This window comes from Limanda limanda, chromosome 23 (genome assembly GCF_963576545.1).
Source record: "Limanda limanda chromosome 23, fLimLim1.1, whole genome shotgun sequence".
Taxonomy (NCBI): domain Eukaryota; kingdom Metazoa; phylum Chordata; class Actinopteri; order Pleuronectiformes; family Pleuronectidae; genus Limanda; species Limanda limanda.
Genome location: NC_083658.1, coordinates 5,435,270 through 5,457,444, shown reverse-complemented (window position 1 = coordinate 5,457,444; position 22,175 = coordinate 5,435,270). Strand labels below are relative to the sequence as shown.

The 22,175-nt window shown below is 43.1% G+C and overlaps 1 protein-coding gene across 1 annotated transcript; it reads right to left on the bottom strand.

The window, feature by feature from the left end:
• Window position 1: 1 nt before the first annotated feature.
• On the bottom strand, window positions 2-10,474 carry kpnb3 (karyopherin (importin) beta 3). Its single transcript, XM_061067301.1, has 26 exons — window positions 10,353-10,474; window positions 8,322-8,402; window positions 6,908-7,100; window positions 6,631-6,733; window positions 6,452-6,548; window positions 6,261-6,365; window positions 5,705-5,827; window positions 5,490-5,610; window positions 5,298-5,385; window positions 5,032-5,138; window positions 4,826-4,950; window positions 4,644-4,733; window positions 4,258-4,431; window positions 3,940-4,158; window positions 3,765-3,848; window positions 3,539-3,671; window positions 3,336-3,457; window positions 3,076-3,172; window positions 2,777-2,949; window positions 2,578-2,689; window positions 2,416-2,471; window positions 2,182-2,304; window positions 1,785-2,004; window positions 1,466-1,694; window positions 1,239-1,380; window positions 2-1,060 (listed from the first exon to the last, which is right to left on the bottom strand). Exons 1-26 carry the CDS (start codon window positions 10,428-10,430, stop codon window positions 974-976), a joined length of 3,282 nt encoding a protein of 1,093 aa, XP_060923284.1. The 5' UTR covers window positions 10,431-10,474; the 3' UTR covers window positions 2-973.
• Window positions 10,475-22,175: the final 11,701 nt, after the last annotated feature.

Below are 22,175 nucleotides of genomic sequence, written 5' to 3'. Positions count from 1 at the left end.
CTCAGAATTCTCAAATGGAATTTTATTGTTGGTATTTTCTGCAGTTCTATAACATACCTGCAAGACTGCGAAGGGTCGAAAACCATAAAGAATAACAGTATGGTAGCACGCATTTTACGAATACTCTACAATTCATGATATTCATGTTCCACCAGCATGTCATACGCATCGTGGTCAGCTACAACTCAACCTTCTTGTCCGAGAATCCTTAGCTCTGCTACGTGAAGGGGCAGAGAAGCGTCCAAACATTTCCAGTGAACAGCTGTCTGAAAGGCTATGGAGGAAAGCTTCTTAAATCAATGTCAACTCTTTCCAGACATGATGTAAATTTCCTAACTATTTATATTTTCTAGAGTTAGCCATTTAAACAAACATGCCGTTACTTTTTAAACATACCCTCTGAGGTCGCTTCCCCCCAGGAAACACTGAACCAAAAGAAATAAAATAAAAATACAAAAGGAAAAAAAAAGAAATTTCACAGGAGACAGGCAATTTGCCCAGTGTGCATTTTCACCTAATTCAATATCTCAGTCCAAGAGAATGTCCTGTCCCCACTCCCCCCCCACTTCGGCCCCTCTGAGCCGGACTGTCCAATGAGATTGTTTGAGCTAAGTGGAGAATGAGTTCCTCTGGGCGCAGAGAGACAATTCATGAAAGAAGTTGAGTGATGACGATGAGACACAGGGTGACTGATGCACCACTCCTTCCCATTTCCTTGGATACAGGGTTATAGTCTTGGATGGCCAATGTCTTCCATTGTCATAATTATCCAACCTGCTCCCCCAGTCTGCTGAATGTGGGTGGAGTTATAGAATCGTACGATGATTATGGGGGTGTCCATTAACACGACAGATCGGAGCAGGAGGAAGAACAGGGAGTGAACGGAGGAGATCCAGGAGCTCAACTTTTCTTCATGGGCTTTATTCATAATTTTTTTTTTAAAAAGGAGCGGGGAGTTGACCGGGCTTCAGGCTCAGGCAGTGTTCAGTAGGTCCTGTATGGCTTTCTGCTGCGTCTCGTTCAGCGACGATACACACTGCGTCCATAATCCTGCCGACATCTGGAAGACACGACAAAAAGATCAATACCATAAAAAAGTACTACCTGATGTTTAGGCACCTAAACTAAATCATAATAAATCACTGAACAGACACCTTGGACTCCAACTGTAGTGGTGCTTAACTCTATATCCATATCTAGGAGACATATCCTGACATGGTGACATAGCTGTAACTCACCTGCACTTGACGGATGTCATTTGCGAGACGTTTGCTGCAAGCGTCTTCGCTCTTGACCGATTCATTTGCAACACCCTCTGCGATGATGAGGAAAATTTTGGGAAGGTTGGCGTTGTCTGGCCCGAGGACGATTGGGTTGTTGCTGCGGAGAGAAGATGACAATCAGCAGGAGGAAAGTTATGGTTTTAATTTTTTTTAAATCTGCAAATTTGTGGCAGCAGTCCTACCTTTCAATGAGGTCGCACAAAAAATCAAATGTGTGCACGGCCTCCTCTTTGTCCTCGTTGAGTGGTAGCCAGCTGAGCCAGTGGGGAAGGATCTCGTTGACGTTGACGCACTCCGGCCGAAACCTCATGACCTTTCCGACAGCGGAGATGCAGTTCTCTGTGGCATTAACGTTTTCCTTGGAGCGTGACTCGGCTGCCTGGATGACTCTGACCATCAGCGTGACGGCCTCTAGAACAACGAAACACAAGACGTCAACAAGATATCAAAGAAACGATACAGCAACATCACTGCCACCAAAGACCAGTAACCAAGACGTACCTGTACAGAACTGGCGGTAGTTCTCTCCTCCGTACTGGGCCATGACGCCAACGCCGTAGGCGGCCGCCTGCCGAACCTCGGGGCTTGTGTCACACACAGACTGCATCATAGGCTGTAGGAAATACTCTGCATATTTGAAGGAGGAGGGGCTGCAGTGCTCCACCACGTCGTCAAATATGCACAGACCCCACTGTCTGTCCGCCCACGGCCTGCTGGGACACTTAAGAGCAAGATGATCAAGTTAGTTACAGTTTCTCCCTCAATATGAAGTGAATCAAAAGTCAATTTGGCACCATCTAGAGGCCAGTTTTTGTTAAAAGGCCCTCTCGTTCTTCTAGTAGACTTGTATTGCTTGAGAATATATTGAAAATACGAGAATAAAACAGTAGGAACTTACTATTAGCTGTACGATGAGCTGCAGCAGCTGTTCGAACCATGGCAGCACCTTCTCTTTGTAACTACTGAACACTGAGTGCAGGATGTCTGACACTTTAGTCAGGATGTACACATCATTCTCATCCTGGAGAAAAAGAAAAGGAAGGTGTTGCATTGTCATTAAATATAGATAAAGTTTCATGAGGCATACTTTGTACCAGACAACCTCCAGCTCTACTTAAATATAAACATTTACCTCGTCTTGTAATGTTTCCTCCACCTGCTCGTCATAGTCTTCATCCTGTCTCTTGGCTGTGAAGACAAAGTGTTGATCTGATGTTAGATTGTACAAAAAGATAAATTCGGAAGCACAAATCAGAGAAAAAAAAAATGTTTTAAGCGAGTGATAAAGCCTCACTATGTCTTAGCTCCTGGTTCTTAAAATGCTCTTCCAGTTTTCCTTTCAAGATGCCACCCAGCTCCTCGAAATGCTCATTGTTCAGACACCCGTCACCCATCAACTCAATACACTGAGGAAAAACACAAACTCACGTCAGTCAGAACAGAAACTGGACACCAAGCCTTGAATTGTGCTGATTGTTTTAAGTTAAAGTTACCTTGGCAAAAGAGTGCATGATTTCTGACAGGACGTCTGAGTCCGGCTCTGTTCCGATGGACTTGATGAGGGCGTCGCACATGAAGTGCCACATCTGGGTGAGGTACTCGGGTCCTCGAACACGAGCGCACTCCAGCAGCAGGGGCATGGACTCGGCTGCAGCCACTCGAACACGTGAGATAGTTATGGAAATGCCACCAACACGGCTGATATTTTAATGGACAAGTTCAATTGATAAACTAAATTAAAATAAATTTTTTAGATGCGAGGAGGAAATTCCAGTTTTGGTCAAAAGGATATCATCGTGGAAGTAGAACTTGAGTAGAGGAACCATCAGCTTCACCACCTGCTCGGTGTACTCAACAAAACCTTCCTTCAACTCTTTGGCATAACACACCTGAAACACAACACAAACATTTTAATAAGGATGAAACTCAACATCTAGATCCAGTTAAAGATAAACAATGGCTTTATGTCGGTGCTACTGGCTGTTCCAGATCTGACTCACTATCCCTCGTGATCCTGTCAGTTTAGAAACCTCACCCTGATCAGGCACTCACCAGCATCTGACAGGCAGTGGCCTTCTCCTCTAGACCGGCCGTCTTGATGCCAAAACTCTGCTGGTCGCCCAGGTTGACAAACTCCCAGCCGTCATCCTCCGATATGTTCTCCATATCCTGGGCTAAAAGACAAAGACGGATTTTATAAGATTGTCAGTGCCTGCTGTTAAAGACCATTTTAAAAGCCCCATTGTGTGACTTACTGTCGAGGAGGGCCACCTCAGGCTTGATTGAGGCCGTCTTCATCAGCGGACCCATCACCACAGGCAGATACTGCTGAAACTCCTTCCCCAAGATCTTACACATCCTGGCCCAGGCTGAGATCATGTACGAGATCTAAACCACACACACAAAAAGTAACATTTTGACTACGTGGAAAGGAATAATACAAAAACATAATATTTCAAAATGTCATCAATGTCTTCTTACCTGAGGATCGTCATCCTCCAGGTCATTGAAGTCTGTCTGGGTTTTGAGGAGCAGCTGCATGACGGCAGAGGCATCTGGCATGAACTAGAAATAGAACAGAAAGAATAAAAAAATAAACAGGAGGTTCTCTTTGAGATCTCAGCGAACCGTTTGATCACATGCTTCAGGGATGTACCTTATCTTTGCCGACAGCCAGGCCGATGAGACTGATGCACTCTATGGTCTTGCCGCGAAGCAGCCTCAGTTCCTTCTGCACTGCATTTTCTACGATGTGTTTGAGCGAGGGCATAAACAGGTCATAGTATGGCACAAACTTCTCCTCAGCTGTGTCGGCCACTGAGGCGATGGAAGTCACCACTTGCTCCAGGACCAGTTTGGTGCCCTTCTGGATCAACTGTGGAGGAAGAGAAGACTCGGTTTAGTAGATAAGTTTTGCGAGAAACGTCATACAAGTCTCTTTCGTGATGATCCCACTGCTTTTTTTTCCTATTACCTCCTGCAGCTTGGCAACCATAATGACGTGAAGGTGCTGCACCAAGCTGTCGAGATAAGGGATGAGCAGGGTTTTGGGACAGTCCTCTGTGAAGTTGATGAGGGCAGCAGCAGCGTGCGCCTGCACCCGAGGGTTACTTTGGTCTTCCATGGTCTGAAGCAGAGCTGAGATCACCTGGACGGGAGACAGACAGGGTGAGTCTTCATGGTCCACAGCAGGAAAAGATGATTTTGGTTGTAGCTTGCAAACGTGATTCTGCATATTTTTGTTTTGCTGCAGTAGGTGAGCTAAAGGAGTGCCCAGAAAAAATCTGTTGGATAACTGAATCTAAAATCACTATAGAAGCTACTGAGCTTGCAGCCACCAGAAAACGCCCCTTTAAATACCTTATCGTGGAATTTCTTTTGGAAGGTTGGAGCAAAGTCTGTGGCCATCTGTCCAATAGCGTTGCAGGCAGCATAACGCACTCTTGGATGCTGAGGGGGGGAAAGAAATAAACTTTAAAAACACCATAATATATATGAACAAATCCTTTAACAGTAGTTGCAAGAACTAAAATATTTCTTACAGGGTCAGAGCAGAAGATGAGGACAAAGCTGACAATCTCCTGGAGGATAGCCTCCATCTGCTGGTGGCAGCCCTCACCAATGGCCGACAGCGCCATCAGCCCGGCGTGACGGTACTTCCAGTCAGCTAGCGACAAATACGCACAGTTAATCTCATGTTCACAGTGATCGATTTAAACCCATCCATGTGATCAGTAGGTTTACTTACGGTTCTGAAGCATCTGCATGATGTGCTGTTTGATCATGGGCAAAATGATCTTTCCTCCCAGACCACAGGCGATCCTGTCCAGAGCGCTCTCCCCGGCCACAGCGTTACTGGTGAGTACACAAAAGATCTTCAAAATACTGCCAAACATGTAGATAGACTTTTCATCTTATATACAAAAATGAAACTCCTGGAGTGAAGCTACAGAAAAAACATTTTCCCTATCCTAACCACAATATATGTCGTGCTGATGATGTTCCAGTCCTTACCTATCAAAGTCATCATCCTCCAACTCATCAGCCATGGCCCATTCATCGTCCTCCTCCAGGTCCACCATCATAGCCAGCATCTGGGGCACTGAGGACACAACAGTTGTCTTGAACTATTCAACCTAACATCTTATGGAGGGATAAGACTAATGGGGGAACTCTGACTTATTTGATATTAAACCAAATCCTCACCACTCGAAGCCACAATGGCAGTGTGTTTCCTCAGCATGGCGGCTGCCGTCTCAGATAAGGTGACGATGACTTCCAAAGACAACTGCCTCTGCATGTTAGTCAGGTTGGTGTCTGCACACAACTGAGAAGGGGACAGACATAAGTGAGTGTTGAAATTGAATGCATCATTTTGAGCAGTAAAGTGATAGTTTGCATTATGCTGCTCTCTGACTCACCTTCAGACAGAGCTGCAGGGTCGCCTCCAGGTTGGGCCTCAGGTATTTAGGAGCCGTGTCTGCAATTTCCACTAAAGACTTGAGCACAGAGTCATCGCTCTGGTAGCAGGACTCGTTCACCGCCTGATGAAAAACAAGATGAGGTCTGTTTTGCAACTTCATTCTTTCTCAAGCAAGCAGCAAACAAACTGAAACCCTGTTGTAAAGTTTAGCTTAGGAAGGATTCAAACATTAATAGCTGTTGGGAAATTACTTGATATATTGGACATCCTACATCCTATAATCTAGTCCTACGCCTGTTGTTAACTCGGGTTGTATAATAATATAATCACTGCTGGGAGGAGCAGCTACTGGTCTTGTTAGCACTGTATATCACGGAAATGTGTTTTGTTTAAATTAACATCCTTATTCTCTCTTCATTGTAATTTGTATTTGTTTTCCACATAATGGGCCTAGATGGTTAGGACCCACATAAAACAATACACAAAAAAGTAAAAGAATTGTTGTCTAAATCTAATGTAGAGGAAATCAAAACTCAGACGTGCTGGTGTCTCACCTGCAGGATTCCTGGAAGCAGGTCGGAAAAGTGCTTCAGCAGAGCGGTGTTGCCTTCGTTGGACAGAACGAAGGATGCTGCAGCCCGAGCCGCCAGAGTACGAATCTGAAGGGTAAGTATTTAAAAAATGAAATGCACATTCATAATCAACCTGGAAACAATCTGCCCTGTGACTGTGTTTTAAACCTTACATGTGGGTTAGCCTGGTCCTGCATGCACTGAACAAGCATACGTTTGATAACCTCCATATAATGCTGCTGCTGGTTGCCAAAAATTCCTGGGAAGTTCCTAAAATGAAACCAAATGACATAATCATCCACCGCTGCTTATGCCGAAACAAGGAAGTAGTTTGATTAAAACTGGGGCTCACCAGAATATGTGGAGTGCCGCTTCTCGCAGGCCGACATTGTCAGAGTTGACAGAGTCAAACAGAAACTTGAGCAACTCTGGCCACTGGTTATTTCCATCATCGTCTAGATTTTTAAAAAGGCACCACAATAAGAGGATTACTGATAATTTCTGCACGACAACCATCACTATCTAAAATGACAGAATGTAGGAAGTACTTTAGAGCAGAAACAAAAAAAACAATCAGTCAGCGCACAGGTCAAAACTTCAGGTTGTGAAAAATCTCTGAGGATGATTACCAATGAGGTTGCGGCAGAGCTCGGCTGCAATATCGCAGACCTTCTTGCGGATGTTTGGCAAGGTCTCCTGCTGGATGCTGGTCAGCAGTTCTGTCTTGATGACCGTCTGCAGCTCTATGGTCAGGCCCGGGTAGATCTCCTCGAAGGAAGATGACAGCAGCCGCCGAAGCAGCACTGCAGCCATCTGTCTGGCCTGAGTGGATTAAAAAATGAGTTTCAACATTTTGTTACACTCCCCTCTGTGGCCCCCAACACCAAAGTACATGACTTAAACTAATGTTTTAGAACACAGGACAAGATGGAGAATATCCCTTGTATGTTTGAAGGTCTAGCGCAACCATCAGTTGATGTTATTGGATGCAAGAGACCACCAGCGAATGTTAGGGGCATATCTTCAGCAGTGTATGTTAGTGTCATCATCATCATCAGGTGTTTTTCACCTTTTAATCGCAACAGCTTTACAAGCCGAACCTGAGGGTAAACTGCTCAGGTTTACTGTTAAGTTACTGTGGCTGAGGGGTAGAGTGGTCGTCCTCCAACCTGAAGGTCGGCGGTTCAATCCCCAGTCTGAACCATCTGCATGCCGAAGTGTCCTTGGGCAAGATGCTGAACCCTCAATAGCCCCCCATAGAATAACAAAGTGCTGCAAGTAGATGCACTGTATGAATGTGTGTGTGAATGGGTGAATGTGAAACTGTACTGTAAAGCGCTTTGAGTGGTCTTCATCAGACTAGAAAAGCGCTATATAAATACAAATCCATTTACCATTTACACTAATGTTAAAGGTAAATCTGAGTGGCTGCTGAGCAACCGTATGTTGGATGTTGCAACAAATCTGTGACACAAATAAGTTTATACAACTTCCTTATGGATTCATTGAGATGCCCAACAAAACCTGCTGCTGCCAAAGCATGTTAGAATGAACTGGGTGTGTAATTAGAATAAATGCCCCCCCCCCAAAATAAAATCCACTCAAAACCTGCAGCATCCCAGAAAGGCAGTCACCCTCCCTGGGCCGAGCACATCTATGCCTACTCTCATTTCAAGACTCTAAAAATACCAGCCTCGAGGTAAAGAAAAGTAGAGGAAGCATGGAGGACCAAGCAGCTGGTGGACTCAGACTCAGAGTAAACATAACAGCCAGAATGCCAAAACTGTGACTCATGGATCTTTTTGTCAGGGCGGGGGTGAGGGCACACGTGTCGTTACACTCTTTAAAATGCCGTCAATCCTGTATCGTTTCAAAGTGAACATACAACAACACGTACATTATGAATCCGTTTAACACAAAATGTACTTCATTACTGGTTCAGGAATTGCCAGGGTTAATACTTTTTACATTTGGCTGGGAGGCTAAACTTAAAGATTTCCGTAGCCTTCCTTCAGTTCAAGGCAAAAAAGTCTTGGTACAAACCTCCTCTGCAGCAGATGCATCTCTGATGGCCTGCAGCAAGAATGTGATCTTGTTCGGGCCAGGGATAGTGTCATAGGTCTCCTGCAAAAAACATTACGGAAAGTGGTAAGGATGAGTCGTCCAATTTGATGCATTGTGAGCAACAAGACAGATGTACAATTTCAGACATTCCATGGAAAATGGATCAATTCCAGATAGAATGTCACAGTTGCTTTATCGCAGTCACAAAGAAAAACTATTTTGCACACACCTGTACTTCCACGCTGCGTCAAATTTCGAGCTGAAACAGATGCTGTGGTGTGTCAGCAATTGTCTAGAAAGCGTTGTAATTTTCTTATAGTTTATTACGGACGTAACTCAACAAACCTCAACTACATATTTTATTTTCTGATGCATTTTGCGTGCTTTCGGTTTGTGTTGTAAGCCGCATAAGAAATGCAAACACGTAAAAGGGATGGGCTCCATGGAGATGCATGAAGCCTTGGGCGTGTGCTCCGAGGACAATTAACTTATGGAACTGATCATGTGCAAATGGGGCTGATGGTAAACAAAAATGGGGCTGTGTTTATCAAGTGATTGAACAGAGGCTCCAAGTTAACTCAAGTAGATGTCTGCTAGAAAATTGCAAATGCAGAAATAACCATAAAAAGGTGTTTTTAAAAGGTGAGCTAATTTGCATGTCAAAGACGCAGGACAGGGAGGACGAGTCTAACTGTGGCAACAGAAAAGACATCTAAATAGAAACTGCACTGCCACATTTTAGTGTTTTAACTTAGCAGATGTAACAGTGAATGTAAATACAACACAACTCCTTCATGTGGTGTCTCAAAATAACCGTATTTCTACTCAGAATGTCTGTCAAACATCAAAACTACTTCTACTGAACATCAAGTCGTCCAAAGTATTCCAACAGGACTTTACAGTAGTTATGAAATTGATCTTAAAAGACTGTTAGATGCCAATGGACCTGCACACTGTCCAGTAGCTGTAATCACTAGTATAGCTGTCCCCTGCATCTGGATCAATCCCCATTATGTGTGTAAGACAGTTTCTATAAAGGATAGATTCCAATGAGCTTATCATCGCGACAGACAGTCTGTGTTTTATAAAGGGAAACGCTGACTGACTGAATGGGGAGGCTTTGAGATAAGATTCAACCCCCTCATGCAAAAGTGGGGAAACTGGTAACAAAAGCTTTGCCGCGACCAGGGGCCGATCGGGGTGTGTGGGGGGGGACCAGGCCAGTTCGACTCTCACTCAGCCCCAAACAAATCCTCAGAGAATCTAATCCAGGGAGAGGGATGAGGGTGTGTGTAGTGACGTGGCTGTAAGTGAGATAAATCACTTCATGGATCACGTCAGTACAAAAACAACAATAAGGGCGAAACAGCACGTTTTTAAAAGTGAATGTGTAGTGACTTCTACACACAAATCACTGTAGGCCAACTGCCTGAGTAGCCTGAATGCTAACACAGCTAGCCCTGAAGGAACTAACTCCATATTGGATCCCATTGCTGTTCTGTTTTTCTCAGTTACACACACAGCGACTTAATGATCTCATCTAACTCGTAGTTAATCCCCTGCTAACCAACTACGTCCTGCGTTAGCTTCCTGGCTAATGGAGAGGCAATACTTAGCCCCACGCTACTTCCTGTACTCCACTAGCTAGGGGGGCTAGCTTCACTGTCAGCTGGGGAAACGGGGGATCGGCGCCCGGTTAATGGGTGATTTCACTTTCACTCCAACCCCGACGAGGCTCTCGCAGACACATGGCGACACACACAGTCACAACGGGGCGACACACGTGTTGTGTCCCCACAGCTACACAACATGGTGGAGGTAGTTAGCCGACCAGGGCTCGGTGTCGGCTTCTCGTCGCACGTGGACTCTCCCGGAGCTTTGACGTGAGGGCTCGGTGTGGCTAGGCTAAGCTAACAGGCTAGCCGAGGCTAACCGGAGCGAACCGTTACCTCCAGCCGCCCGACCTTGTCAGCAGCCCGGGACAGCAGCCCTCTGCCCCCCGGTCTTTACCTCTGATTGTTTCCTGACGTCGTTGTCGGGGCTCATCAGGTTGCCCAGCAAGAGGTAGAACTGCTGCTGCTCCGCCATTGCAGTGAGGATCCGAAAGGAGCAGCCGGGAGGAGGAGAGGCGGCGAGACGAGACCGGCTGACCCTGCTTCGGTCACACGGCGACGGCGGCCTCCCATTGGTCCGTGTTATCAGCGCTGCTCTCCGCTCATTGGACCCCACCCATGTGGGAAACGCACGCCATTGGCTCACACTGGTCATCGGCGCTCACTGGGTGGAATCGAGGCACGAAAGGGAATGCGAGGTTCCTATTGGTTGATAGTGAATTACCAAAGCGCGGGAATTTTCTACATCCGCTCTCGGGAAAATAATAACAGCAGCGTATTGTGGGTGAAAAGTAACTAAGTATATTTACTCAAGTACAATGTTGAGATACTTTCCATTACATTGTCAATTTTTGTAATATTTTAAAATGTAAGATTAGCTGTCACAAATTATTTTGCATCATTCATAGTCATTTTATTTTATTTTATCTATAGTATGATTATGTATAAAAAAGAAAATGGGGCCACAGAATAAATAACTTTACGTACTCAGGATGTTTTGTTTTCACTTATATTTTGTACACCTTGTATAACACACAAAATAAATTCTACATGTTTTAAAAACCCTTCCACACATGAAACATGGGCTTGTGTTGTTAGAATCCAATATTATTAGATATATACCTACATTTCCCTCAGGATCTATAAATGATCTGTTTATAATTTTTCATCTTTTTTGTCTATCTATCTGAGATGCACAAATACTGTATTGAGTATAAAGATACTAGGGAGTCTCTTTTTTTAATTAGATGAATGGAATACGTTTTGTTTGAAATAATCCTGTTGTATTTACTTGTTTCAATTGAAGCAACTTTATGTGATGTTTACTATGAGTAAATAAAGTCCTGGCAGATGTGACAACGTTGGAAAATTTGGGCCATCTTACAAATGCAAAGTTCCCCACTAGGTGGAAGCAAAGCGTTGTTTAATTTCTGCTGGAAGTGTTTTTGGTTTTTCTCAATGAATCCAGCCCAACACTATCAAACGCATATTAAACCACTTGTGTGTTTGCATACAGACTTTATAAATAGCTTTTACACACTTTTAATACATGGGGTGGACACACAGCCCCTGGCAGGATAAACAGTGAAACAAGACAAAACAAGAATTGAACTCCAATAAGTTTGGGGTGGAAAGTAAAATAAGTTCAATCGTTAATTTTACATAAATAAGATATTGTTTGAACATTTTGAAATTGTTAAAAAGTAAAAACAAGGTTGAAAAGTTGTATGTGGTCCCATGTGTGGGGCCATCTGGTTCACAGCGACCCCGGTGGTCGGAGTTAACACCTGCAGCTTGTCACCGGTCAGGAGGCTGCAGCTGGTCCGGACCTGAGGACCAGGAGGCGGCTGCCTCATCTCTGTTCCCGAAAACACATCACTAAACCCGGCCAGGACCCCGAGATGAGGCCACGGTGAAAAAGGTAAGCTCCACTTTCATTCGGCTCCACCCACTCTTCTTAAAACATGACACATTAAACCTCTCAATGTCGTATTTCATTGACTTGGGAAGAAACATCACCGAACTCTATTCAACAGTCAAAGTTTTGACGGTGCCGAGCTTCTGGTGAAGCAGATTTAAACTCCAAACTATTATACGACCATGTGTTCATGTTCAATCTTTTATTCGGCGTTACTTTAAGAAATATTAACTGTGAAATAAGTGAGGAAAATATAATAAAAGAAGCTAATTCATGAAGTTGCCAGTGCGCTAAAGTGACATGTAGCTTCTGTCATCGATGCTAATGTTTAATTAACTAGTTTCTCAGTAAATAAATGAATAAAAACAATAATGTCGCACTTTAAATCCGACACATTAGACCTCAGCAGTCAGTTGAACATTAACAAATATAAATGAAAGCTGAAAAGTGCATTTAACAAAACTTCCTCAGGCTCATATTCTCCTGTAGCTAATATTTACGTCATCCCTAAATAACTTCAGTAACCACAGGTGGGATGTAACTAAATACATTTACTTAGTTACTGTATTTTGATCAACTTTAAATTTATCTATACCATTACTGTACATTTACTGCGTTACATCTGTCAGAAAATATCTGTACTTTCTCCTCCACTACTTTTTTTACAAGGTATTTACACCTGCTGCATGTACTCCTGTGTAGCCAAACAGTGCATACATAAAGTAAGTGTTCAAGTTCTTGTGCTAATATAACTTTTACTTGGGTTTCGTTGTATGGATTTATTTGTACTTTTACATAGGTACAATGTTTTTTTCGTAAATAATTGTTATGATTTATTCACAACGTGATCAGTCAAAGGTCACAGGATTATGTAGATCTAAATACAGGAAAACTATCAAATGTAACCACTGTGTGGTGCTGAGTTGCAACCCAATGGCAAAGCATGGCTTGAGCTCCTGAAGTGGACAATAATAAAGGTGATAGCGAAGCTTAATAATCATTAGCCAAATGTTGTGTTTGAGTATGAAGTTATTTTGGCCCAATGATGTTCAGTTTTCATGCTTATCTTTTGTTTTTGCTTTAATAGGTTTAGAAAGTAACTTGTTCAATTTTCGCGTTGATCAAGGATTTTTTTTAATTATAATTTCTCAGAGAGTAATGCACGAATCCTGATGAAAAAAAATAGGCATATTTAGTGGACTTATATTTATGACTATGGTTTGATAGGGGGGATGTTGAGTGCCATTCTAGTTTAATTTTCTGCCACATTCTAAATGTCAGCTGAGTGGAAACAGAGCTGCTCCCAGTCGTCCACTATACATACGAGGACTCACTGCTGCTAATATGTAAGCCCTAAATGGAAGTGGTGTTAAATCATGAAGTTGGACGCCTGAATGTGTTACCCACAAACCTCAGCAGTCTCACATGAGGTCAGGCTGAAGTGAAACAGGAGAGAAAGATGGATGAGGAGAGTAAGGGCGAGTTTAGTGCTGATGGGGGGTGATGGACAGGCGGCTGGGCGTTAATGTTTTCTCTGCTCACATAGCCTAGAACTCACAGAAGACGCTCCGTGTGTGTGTGCTCAGCCTTTATTTATTCAGGGGAAGTTGTTAGAACTTAATGTTTTTCAACTTGCAATCTTTAATTCACAAGTGACCGGCAGTCGCGGTCATGGCACCTTTTGGTAGTTGGTCAAGAAATAGCTCAAAGGTTAAGGAAAAGGCTGCACCTGAAACCACAATCTCTCACTTTTACATATCTATTTCGACAAAGGTAAATAAACAAGATGTGGAAAATAAATAAAACAGTTTTACTCATAATATATACATTTCTTTTTTTAATGTAATAGCGCCTGGCTAGCTCCCTCCACTCCTTGTCTCTAAGGCTTTTATAGGCTAGTCCTGCACCTACGTTAAAATAGGCGAAGATATCATTTAATCTACCTGCTTATGATTCCTCAAAAGTATTTGGACAAGGCTTTTTCTCTATTCTCTACATTGTCTTGTGTGTGTGCGTCTCCTCAGAGCACGTCTTTTATTACTCCTGTAGAAAAGGTAAACCTCGGCAACTGCAGGGTTTTAAAAAACCAACACACTGCCGGGGCTTGTTTTAAAAAGGAGCGAGCCGAATGTTTGAAGTATTAAAAAGTCAATATTTCTATGTGACACTCAGGCCGGTTTTCACAGAGGAGCGCTATGTGCAGGACAAGGCAGCCATTGACACAGGGGGTGGGGATGGGGGGGGGGTTCGGGCTCTGGTTTGGGGGTTAAGAGATGTTGGGAAACCGCTGTACGCCTCCTTCTGCAGCTGGTTGTGGATTAATGGAAGTCGCGCTGGAGATTAACTGATATTCAACAAAAGCTGAAACAATTATTGGATGAACAGATTAGACGTACAGGGGAAACTCATTTGAAATAATCATGTGACATAATTTTATTGTTTTTTCAAAGCCTATCAGATAGGAAAGTTCTCTGATAGTAAGATAGTAGTTAAATGCTTGGGAATACAATGGGCAAAATTAGGAAAGCAAAAGCCAGCCTCAGAGACACTTCAGCCACTGTAAAGAAATCCTGAGACACTTTCCGAAACACACACAGTGACGCAGAAGTCATCATATTCACTTGTTTTAGTTACGAGCTTGCTGGCGTTCTTTTAGGCCCCCCCCCCTGAAAACCACTGTCCTCGATGTTTCCAAAGGTGGCCATCTTTCGATGGTCCTGGTTTGGCTTTTTCCTCCGCTCTCTCCCCTGCCTCTCTCTGTGCCTGTAATCTTTCAGCCTCAGCAGTGACAGGAGGGTTGTTAAAACAGAGCCAGAGGAGGTCATCCTGAAGTTTGCACAGGAGCGAGCCATTCATCCTCTCAGGGGGGTTTGGTTCTCTTCGCTGCGCAGTGGCTGAGGCCGCGAGAGATGAATATCCCGCTCTGTAATGGTCGGGGATGAAGCTGGAAAGTGTTATTTGTCTCTTATGCTCTGCTGGGCACACCATGAGCTAAACGTTCCTGTCGTTTCTCGGTGGATATGATTAATTGGTGCTATTAATTTCCGAATAGGAGGTCAGCCCTTCGTCTTCTCAGATTGGCAGCCACTTCTACAGCCACGTCTGACTGGTGTCTCTGTCAACAGCACGAAGACACGTCTTACCCTCCTGCTTGTTGACACAGACAATGGATTTGACTCAGAGTTCATCCACACTAGACTGGGTTAATTTGAAAACTCTTCTCATTTTGTGCTTTCGGAACATTTCCGTAAAGAGTTTGGTCTTTTTAACTTTCCTGTCAAACAGCACTGATCAGAAATTAAATATTCCTTGTCCACACTGGAAAGACATCATTATCAAACTATATCATATTAATTCAGACTGTTGAGGACTCTCTTTGCAGAGGCAGAAAACATCTTGTATTTGCAGTAAAATATTCCAGTGTAGCATATTTTATTACAGAAAGCAAATAGTTTCTTAGCTTTTTACATAATATGTAACTATTCTTCAATGAAACAACAACCTGATTATTCGTTGCCTTTTGTTGTGCGTCAGTCGTGTCAGGTAGATTTTCATCTGCAGTGGTCGTGTCAGCTTTGGTGTGAATTTGTTGATAACATCACATTAAATTCTTCCACCTTGAAAGATGCCGCAGTCCCATTAAAACAATGATGTTACGTTTTATTAAGGTGGAATGTCCTCTATCACACTAACTTTACTTTACATTTAGTTATCAATGCCCCGTGTTTACTCTTTCTGTCTCTGGTGGTGTGTCGCGAGGTCAGACTGGATTTCACTGTTTAAGCAAACGAAATGTTTGCCTGAGCTAATGTCGTTTGCTATTGACTCTCGTCTCCTGATTCATTTGCACGCTGATGCCACTGCAGCTGTGTTCGACCAACACCAAGGCTCAGTTTGTTTCAGATTGATTTAAAACTTTACACCAGAACAGTGTCGCTCTTGTCCGTCTTTACGCACTCATTTAGTCAGTTTGAGGACGTTATCTAAGGTCATCAGCATCTCAGTAACTTTGACATAAAGACGCTTTCATAGGTTGATGGAATTTGTAGATTCGTAGTCGTCTTTTTACATTAGTCTTACTTTTGTTTGGTATTGTCATTAGATTGTTGCATTTTATCCCCTGTGTTCCACCTGTTGAAATACACCAAAATATGTTTATAATCCTTTCGAAAGTTCTCTGCTGAATATTGGAGATAAATGCTGGTTTTTAATAACTTCTACTTCTTTAACTGATCTACAGTTCAGCATCACTCTTGAACTTGCTGGACCTGATTCTGACAATTAAATTGAAGCTGCGATCATCAGACAGTTACAAACGTCTCACAGGAGATGGTACCTGCTCACCAAAGTTACATCGAGCACGTTCAGGCTGAGGAGGGGGAATGAAAGTGGAAACATTCTCTCTATTCCAGGTCAGTGAACCATCACACTTATTTTGAGGCTTCTTTAAGTTATAAATTCAAGTTTTGACCTGTTGACATCTGTGGAAAATGAAGTGCAAGAACATCACAATATTCACTATATAAGAACAAAACACTGGTTTAAACAATTGAGCTGATTACCACCTTAATCTGACCTTTTTTATTGAACCCAATTCTCAAACTGGATCTTATAAGCATAACAATACACACTCTCACAGCGGGCAGACGTCCCCTCTACATTCAGAGAGTTAACAGTTTGCTCTGCACAAACAGGAATGCTTTGCTCCCCCCTCCTGCGTTACTCCCCTTCCACCTCTCTGCACACACTCTGGTCAGCGTGCCACTGTGTGTCGATGTGAAACAACTTCTCCCTCCCTTGTTTTTCATACCTCGTCCTCTCTTCCCTTCCCTCTCACCATGTGAAGCGTCGGGATCCGTGCCGCCCGTGTGAGAGTCTCTCGGAGCAGTTGGGTGATGGTGAACAAGTAAGTTCATTCTCCTCTATATTTCTGTGTGCATGCACGTCTCCCATGGAGAGGTGGGTTCTTTCAGTGCAATTACTTATTCTTTTGTGCCGTCCTTTTCGGTCTTTGTGTCCAACTCGCCTGGCAGTCATTCCGTTTCCTCTCCGCAGGCTCATTTCTTATGATCAATAATATGACCCTTCACCTCTCCCCTCTCCCCCCACATTTCACTCCCATCCTCAGCGTATATATATCACTCAGTCTCTGACTTCGGAGGCTGCAGCTGCGTGGATAGACATGTGCTCACACTCAGGGGGGGAGCTCAGGTAATGTGTGGCGGATATTTTCTTTGTTCTGTGGCATGAGTGCTGAAATTGGAAAGGGGAGGACAAACAGAGGAAAAGTCCCCAATGGATCAATAACATCAGTCTGGATTCTGACATCATGTCTGAATGTGTGTTGTTTGATGAGCAGTTTTTTGTCAAGCAAGAGACACAGGTTGTAGTGACTATCCTCTTGGGATACTAATGAATGTTTTTGACAAGAAGCAACATCTAGAAACATGTACCTGCTGCTACTACTGGCAACGGCCACCATACCTGATTACATGATTAATAAACTCATATCTTTAGTTGATTAGTTTGTAATGGAATATTTATTGAATGTGCTATTAGCCATAACTGGACAATAATCCCTGGCACCGCAGGGATCTTTACAAACATGCTGCTCTCTTCTTCAACCAGAGCTGAGATCCTTCCCTCTGACAGCATCATCAATTACATGTAATGAATTACTCATTAAAATACTAAGACCTTCAGTCACACAAGAGATTCAAAGAATAGAGACTCTCTTAGTTTGCATGATAGTATGTCACGTTTACCACGGCCATCCCTGGCACAATATGTCCATGCCCAACATGTAGTTTATGGACAGTAGTCAAAGATTTTTTTAAGAATAACTTAAAGGAAAGCTTGGCTTTCCAAATTAAAACAAACTACTCGCAATACAGAGAATAGACTAAAAATACATTTGTTTTATTGTGCCAATAACCATTCAAATCACATGCACAAAATGATAGTTTGAATCATTGTAGGTGTGTCAGCCGGACCTCGATACTGCAGCGCTGTGCAGCCTCTGGCTCCCAAAGTGCAACATGGCAGTGTTTGTATCCAGGATATTTTGGCTTCATTTCTGGACAGAAGTGGTGATGCATCGTCCATCATTATTTACAGTCTATGGTGGAGATCTTAACCTCCGTTTAAAATTGGTCTGGGATAATTTTGCTTAAATGTTGTTGATGCCTGAATACCGTTGTTTGCCTTCAGGTGTCTGAGCATATGTAGAGATGTAGAAAATAGTCGGTATAATCATTTTTGAGGCAGGAGTTTGTGATGTAATTAATATATTTACTGTTTGTGTCTCTGAATCCTCTTAAATGTATTATCACTTCATGTGCAGTCAACTGGTGGTTGCACTTTGAAAAAACTTTTTTTTTCTTTTTACATCCAACCACCTTGTGACAACGTCTTAAACAAAACAAGCTATGAATCACTCCCATTTGATTATTACATACATATAATACACATTGAATATTGCTCTCATGTTAGCAAACCAATACCTGTTTACACATTCAACAGACAGAGCAACTTCAGCATTAATTACCTCTGCCAAGGTTATGTTTCTGTTTGTTTGATCATTAGAGATTATGCGAAAACTACTGGACGGATTACCACAAAACTTAGTGGAAGGTTTCTGTATGCTTCAGGGAAGTTGATGCTAAAAGACTTGTTAATACACCATCCTTGTGGCATTTATTCGAGAAAGCAAAAGAAATTGGAGTCGATGATAAGAGAACAGAGGGAGACAGAGAGGGAGATAGGAAGAGACGGGCGGTGCAGCTGTGTGCCTCTTTAGGATTCCTGCTCTCTACCTCCTCTCGCCGGGGCCAAACCGGCATCATTAGGTTTGGCAAATTACCCGAGCAGCCATTGTGGCGCGGCCATGGCACGTTAGTGTGTCTTTTTAACTGTGGCTAAACTCAGTCTATTCACTTGTAAAAGAGAGCGGCCATTGGCAGATAGTTGGCAGGTTGCACAGAGAGGCCATTCACCCCGGTAGGAAGGAGCTGAGAATACGGCCTCGGAAATGGTCCTCTCTGAATATTTTGATGGAGAGACTCTGGATGCCCTCGCAGTGTCCATTTGCTACAACTAACAAATCCCCATGAATTGACTTCATTGCTGATTAATACTTTTTCATAGGTGAGGGATCAGTTACCGTCAAGCGAGAGCAACTGTCAGAAAATTTACTCTTCATTCCAGCTGCTGTTTTGCGAGCCTTTTCCTATTTAGGGAGGAATTTAAAGTTTGCAAGTTTTTGCTTGTAGGGCGATGCTGAAAGGGGGGCTCTCTGTTTCTTTTAATGAGAGTTTAGACAAGAAAGACATCTACAAAGGTCAGATACTGGACTCCCTCCTTTTCTTTCTCGTGTCACGGAGGAACAAATTACAGGGCTACTGAATGAGGAAATAATAGCTTGTAATTAATTTCCTTGTCATATATTACCTCGGTAAAGAGGATTTGTCTGGATTTGAATGAAGCTCGCCTGAGATGTGCACCCAGTGTCTAGGCATGCTCATTTTGTCGCCTCTATAATCCTGGTGGAACTGCATTTGATCGCAAGAGGGACAGTAAATGTTTTGTGAGGTATAACCGAGGAGGATTTACTCATCCTGACAGACAAAGAAATAGCACCTTTACAGTGTCGCCCCGCTCATCCTAAAGAAGTTCATCCATGCCTTACTCTCCCCTTCATCAAATCAACTCATTCATAGATAAGCCGTGGACTGAAGGCATCCGAGTGACACACACCGCGGGGGGGGGGCCGTCTCTGTGGTTCCTGAAAAGACTGAAATGTTCTACTCCTTCAGTTTTCTAAAGACAAAGCCAGGAGTGCTTGAATAGAAAGTTCCTGAAACAAGACAAGTTCAGTGTTACATTTTGTATACATGCTTTTAAAGCTCGAGATTCCCTGCTTTTCAAATGGTGGGGTGTGTGAGTGGTGTTTGTGACGATTAGGTGTATTGTGAGGCGGTGGATAAAGATGCAATGTCTCTGGAGGAAGGCTGTCAAAAGCTTGCAGAGAGAAAAAAGGAGATTTTGTTTTTTTGAGTTTTTTATTAACACCAAAGTTAAAGACCCAGTTCCCCTTATTTCAATCAATCTGCACCAAATTTCACAGGCTTATTAATATCAGTTCCCTAACATGCCAGATTTTGTTCATCAAGATCCATGACTTATTGACTTGGAAATAAAATAAAAACGTCAAAAAAAGTCCCGTCAAGTGCTCAATATATTCCTGCATACACCCCTTTGTCCCAAAACATGCCAACATTTGATGGATTACTTCTTGGCTCATTTTCCATCCTTCCACCAAGTTTGGAAATCCTTTCGGTAGTATTTGTGTGCACAAGCTGACAAACAAACACACAGACAGGGGCAAAAACGTAATCTCCTCCTAGTTTTACTTTGGCATCAGTGGTTTTACTTTACTCTGGAGCAGCTGTGTTTATCTCCGACAGTGTTAAACCCTTCAATAAAAACATAAGCATCGTAGTTATGCAGAGTCTGTGTTTCCTCTGAGCACGGTGAAGGCTGAAGGTGCTTGAGCGAGGAGTCACAGGCGGACATGTACTGTAAGTTATGGAGAGAAAACACGAGGCAAACAGAGCTGTAATGTATACACCTGTCATGTGTTGGTCTGTTGATACAGTGAAGCCATTAGACTCTCAGGTTCAGAGGTTTAAATCCTGGCAGTGTTCATCTCCGTGTGGGGGTCACATGTTCACTCCGTGTTCCTGCAAGTTTCCCTCCCACAGGCCGGTCACATGAATCGCCGACTCTGTATTTCTAATCTCTTCACAGGTTGTTCGAGCTTTATGGTGTTTTTCCGGCACAGGCAGCTACACCAGCGAATGAATGGATGAATGCTCTGACACGCTCCGGGCTCCAGGAAAACACAGCGAGGCTTGAATGTTTGCCACTTTCACTTCCTACGGTTCAGTCAAGGCCGCTTTCCTCCCTGTTTGCATCTGGCAGCAGATCGTGTTTTGGCTGATCCTGATCTCGTCAAGCACTGAAAACTTTTCTCAAATTCATATCAGATAACACATTTTATCCAATAATTGAGAAGTCTCTTATTGACAATCACTGTTATTTACTTTTAACCATAACTACAAACTTTCTCTCATCTTAACGTAGTAGTTTTAGTTGACTAAACTTAACCAAATTAGCGACAGAACAACCGATGTTGCTATGTAGTTATGGCGACTTGTTAAGAATCTGCATCTGTACATCTCCCTACTGTCTCTGCAGACTCTGACTGACATCCGCTGCTGCTGCTTCTCATTGTACTAAAGAGATAAATCCCTGAACATTAGGCCTCTCACTGTTCGGCCTTTGCACGGCGAGACGAGCACGGCCACATAACAAAAGTGAGGCCAGCGGCGGAGCCTCTGTTCCCATCGCTTCATTAAGCAGCAATGTCGGACCCAGCAGGTTGAAAAACCTCTGCCTCCCCTCCACAAACAGACATTCAACACTTCTATTCTGCAGAGCACACAGCTCATGCACACAAACTGACAGAAAGAGGGAGCTGCTGAACTGTCGTGAAGAATATAAAGCCTTTAAAAAATACTCTATCTTCCAATTCGGACAAATTTAGAACCAGAAGTCTGCATCAATCTCTGAGACCGTTTCTCTACAGACCTCAGCTGCAATTTAACAGTTTTTCTTTCAAACTCCAAAAGCTTTATATTCAAACACGAGCACTAGTGCCACTCCCTGTTCTCTAACATCTTTTCTCACTAGTTATAGAGATTATAACAGCTTTGGCCACAACTTTTTTTAAGGGCGCCATTACAATGACTTCAGTGCATGTCTGAAAGCAGCCTGAATGTCTGTTCTCCATCATGTTAGAGTTAAAACAACCACCTTTGGTTTGTCTACAACCTTTTAAGGGTGCTCTTACGATGAGTGTCTATCCCTTGAAAAAAGACCATGCAGGGATCAGGAGTGTCATCCCCTGCTTTGTGTATCTCATGCTAAAAATAAACGCTCTCCTGTGTAAACGGCTGTAACAGTATATTTTGAAGAAGTGCTTCTGGCCTGTGTGTCAATATGCCGCACAGGGTGGTGAGAAATGAGCCACATTTGTATTTGTCAGCGAGATTTTACTCCTGGCAGTTTGAGTTATTTGATAACACTGAATGAAATTCCCATTGCTCAGATTGCTTTCACTGGTTCTTCAAGATTATTAACTGATGTTGGAAAGGAAAATAAAAGAGGAGAAGGAGAAAGAAATGGAGGTGGGCGATGGAGCAGAAGAAAAGCCAATCACAACCAGCAAAATACAAAATG

What these genes read in the sequence shown, in the direction of transcription:
- kpnb3 (XM_061067301.1), bottom strand. Translation starts at nt 10,430, where the DNA reads ATGGCGGAGCAGCAGCAGTTCTACCTCTTGCTGGGCAACCTGATGAGC. An exon ending in TGGTTGCCAAGCTGCAGGAG is followed by an intron (nt 4,159 to 4,257) that starts GTAATAGGAAAA and finishes CTTCCTCCACAG; the next exon opens with TTGATCCAGAAGGGCACCAA. An exon ending in CTACCGCCAGTTCTGTACAG is followed by an intron (nt 1,695 to 1,784) that starts GTACGTCTTGGT and finishes TCGTTGTTCTAG; the next exon opens with AGGCCGTCACGCTGATGGTC.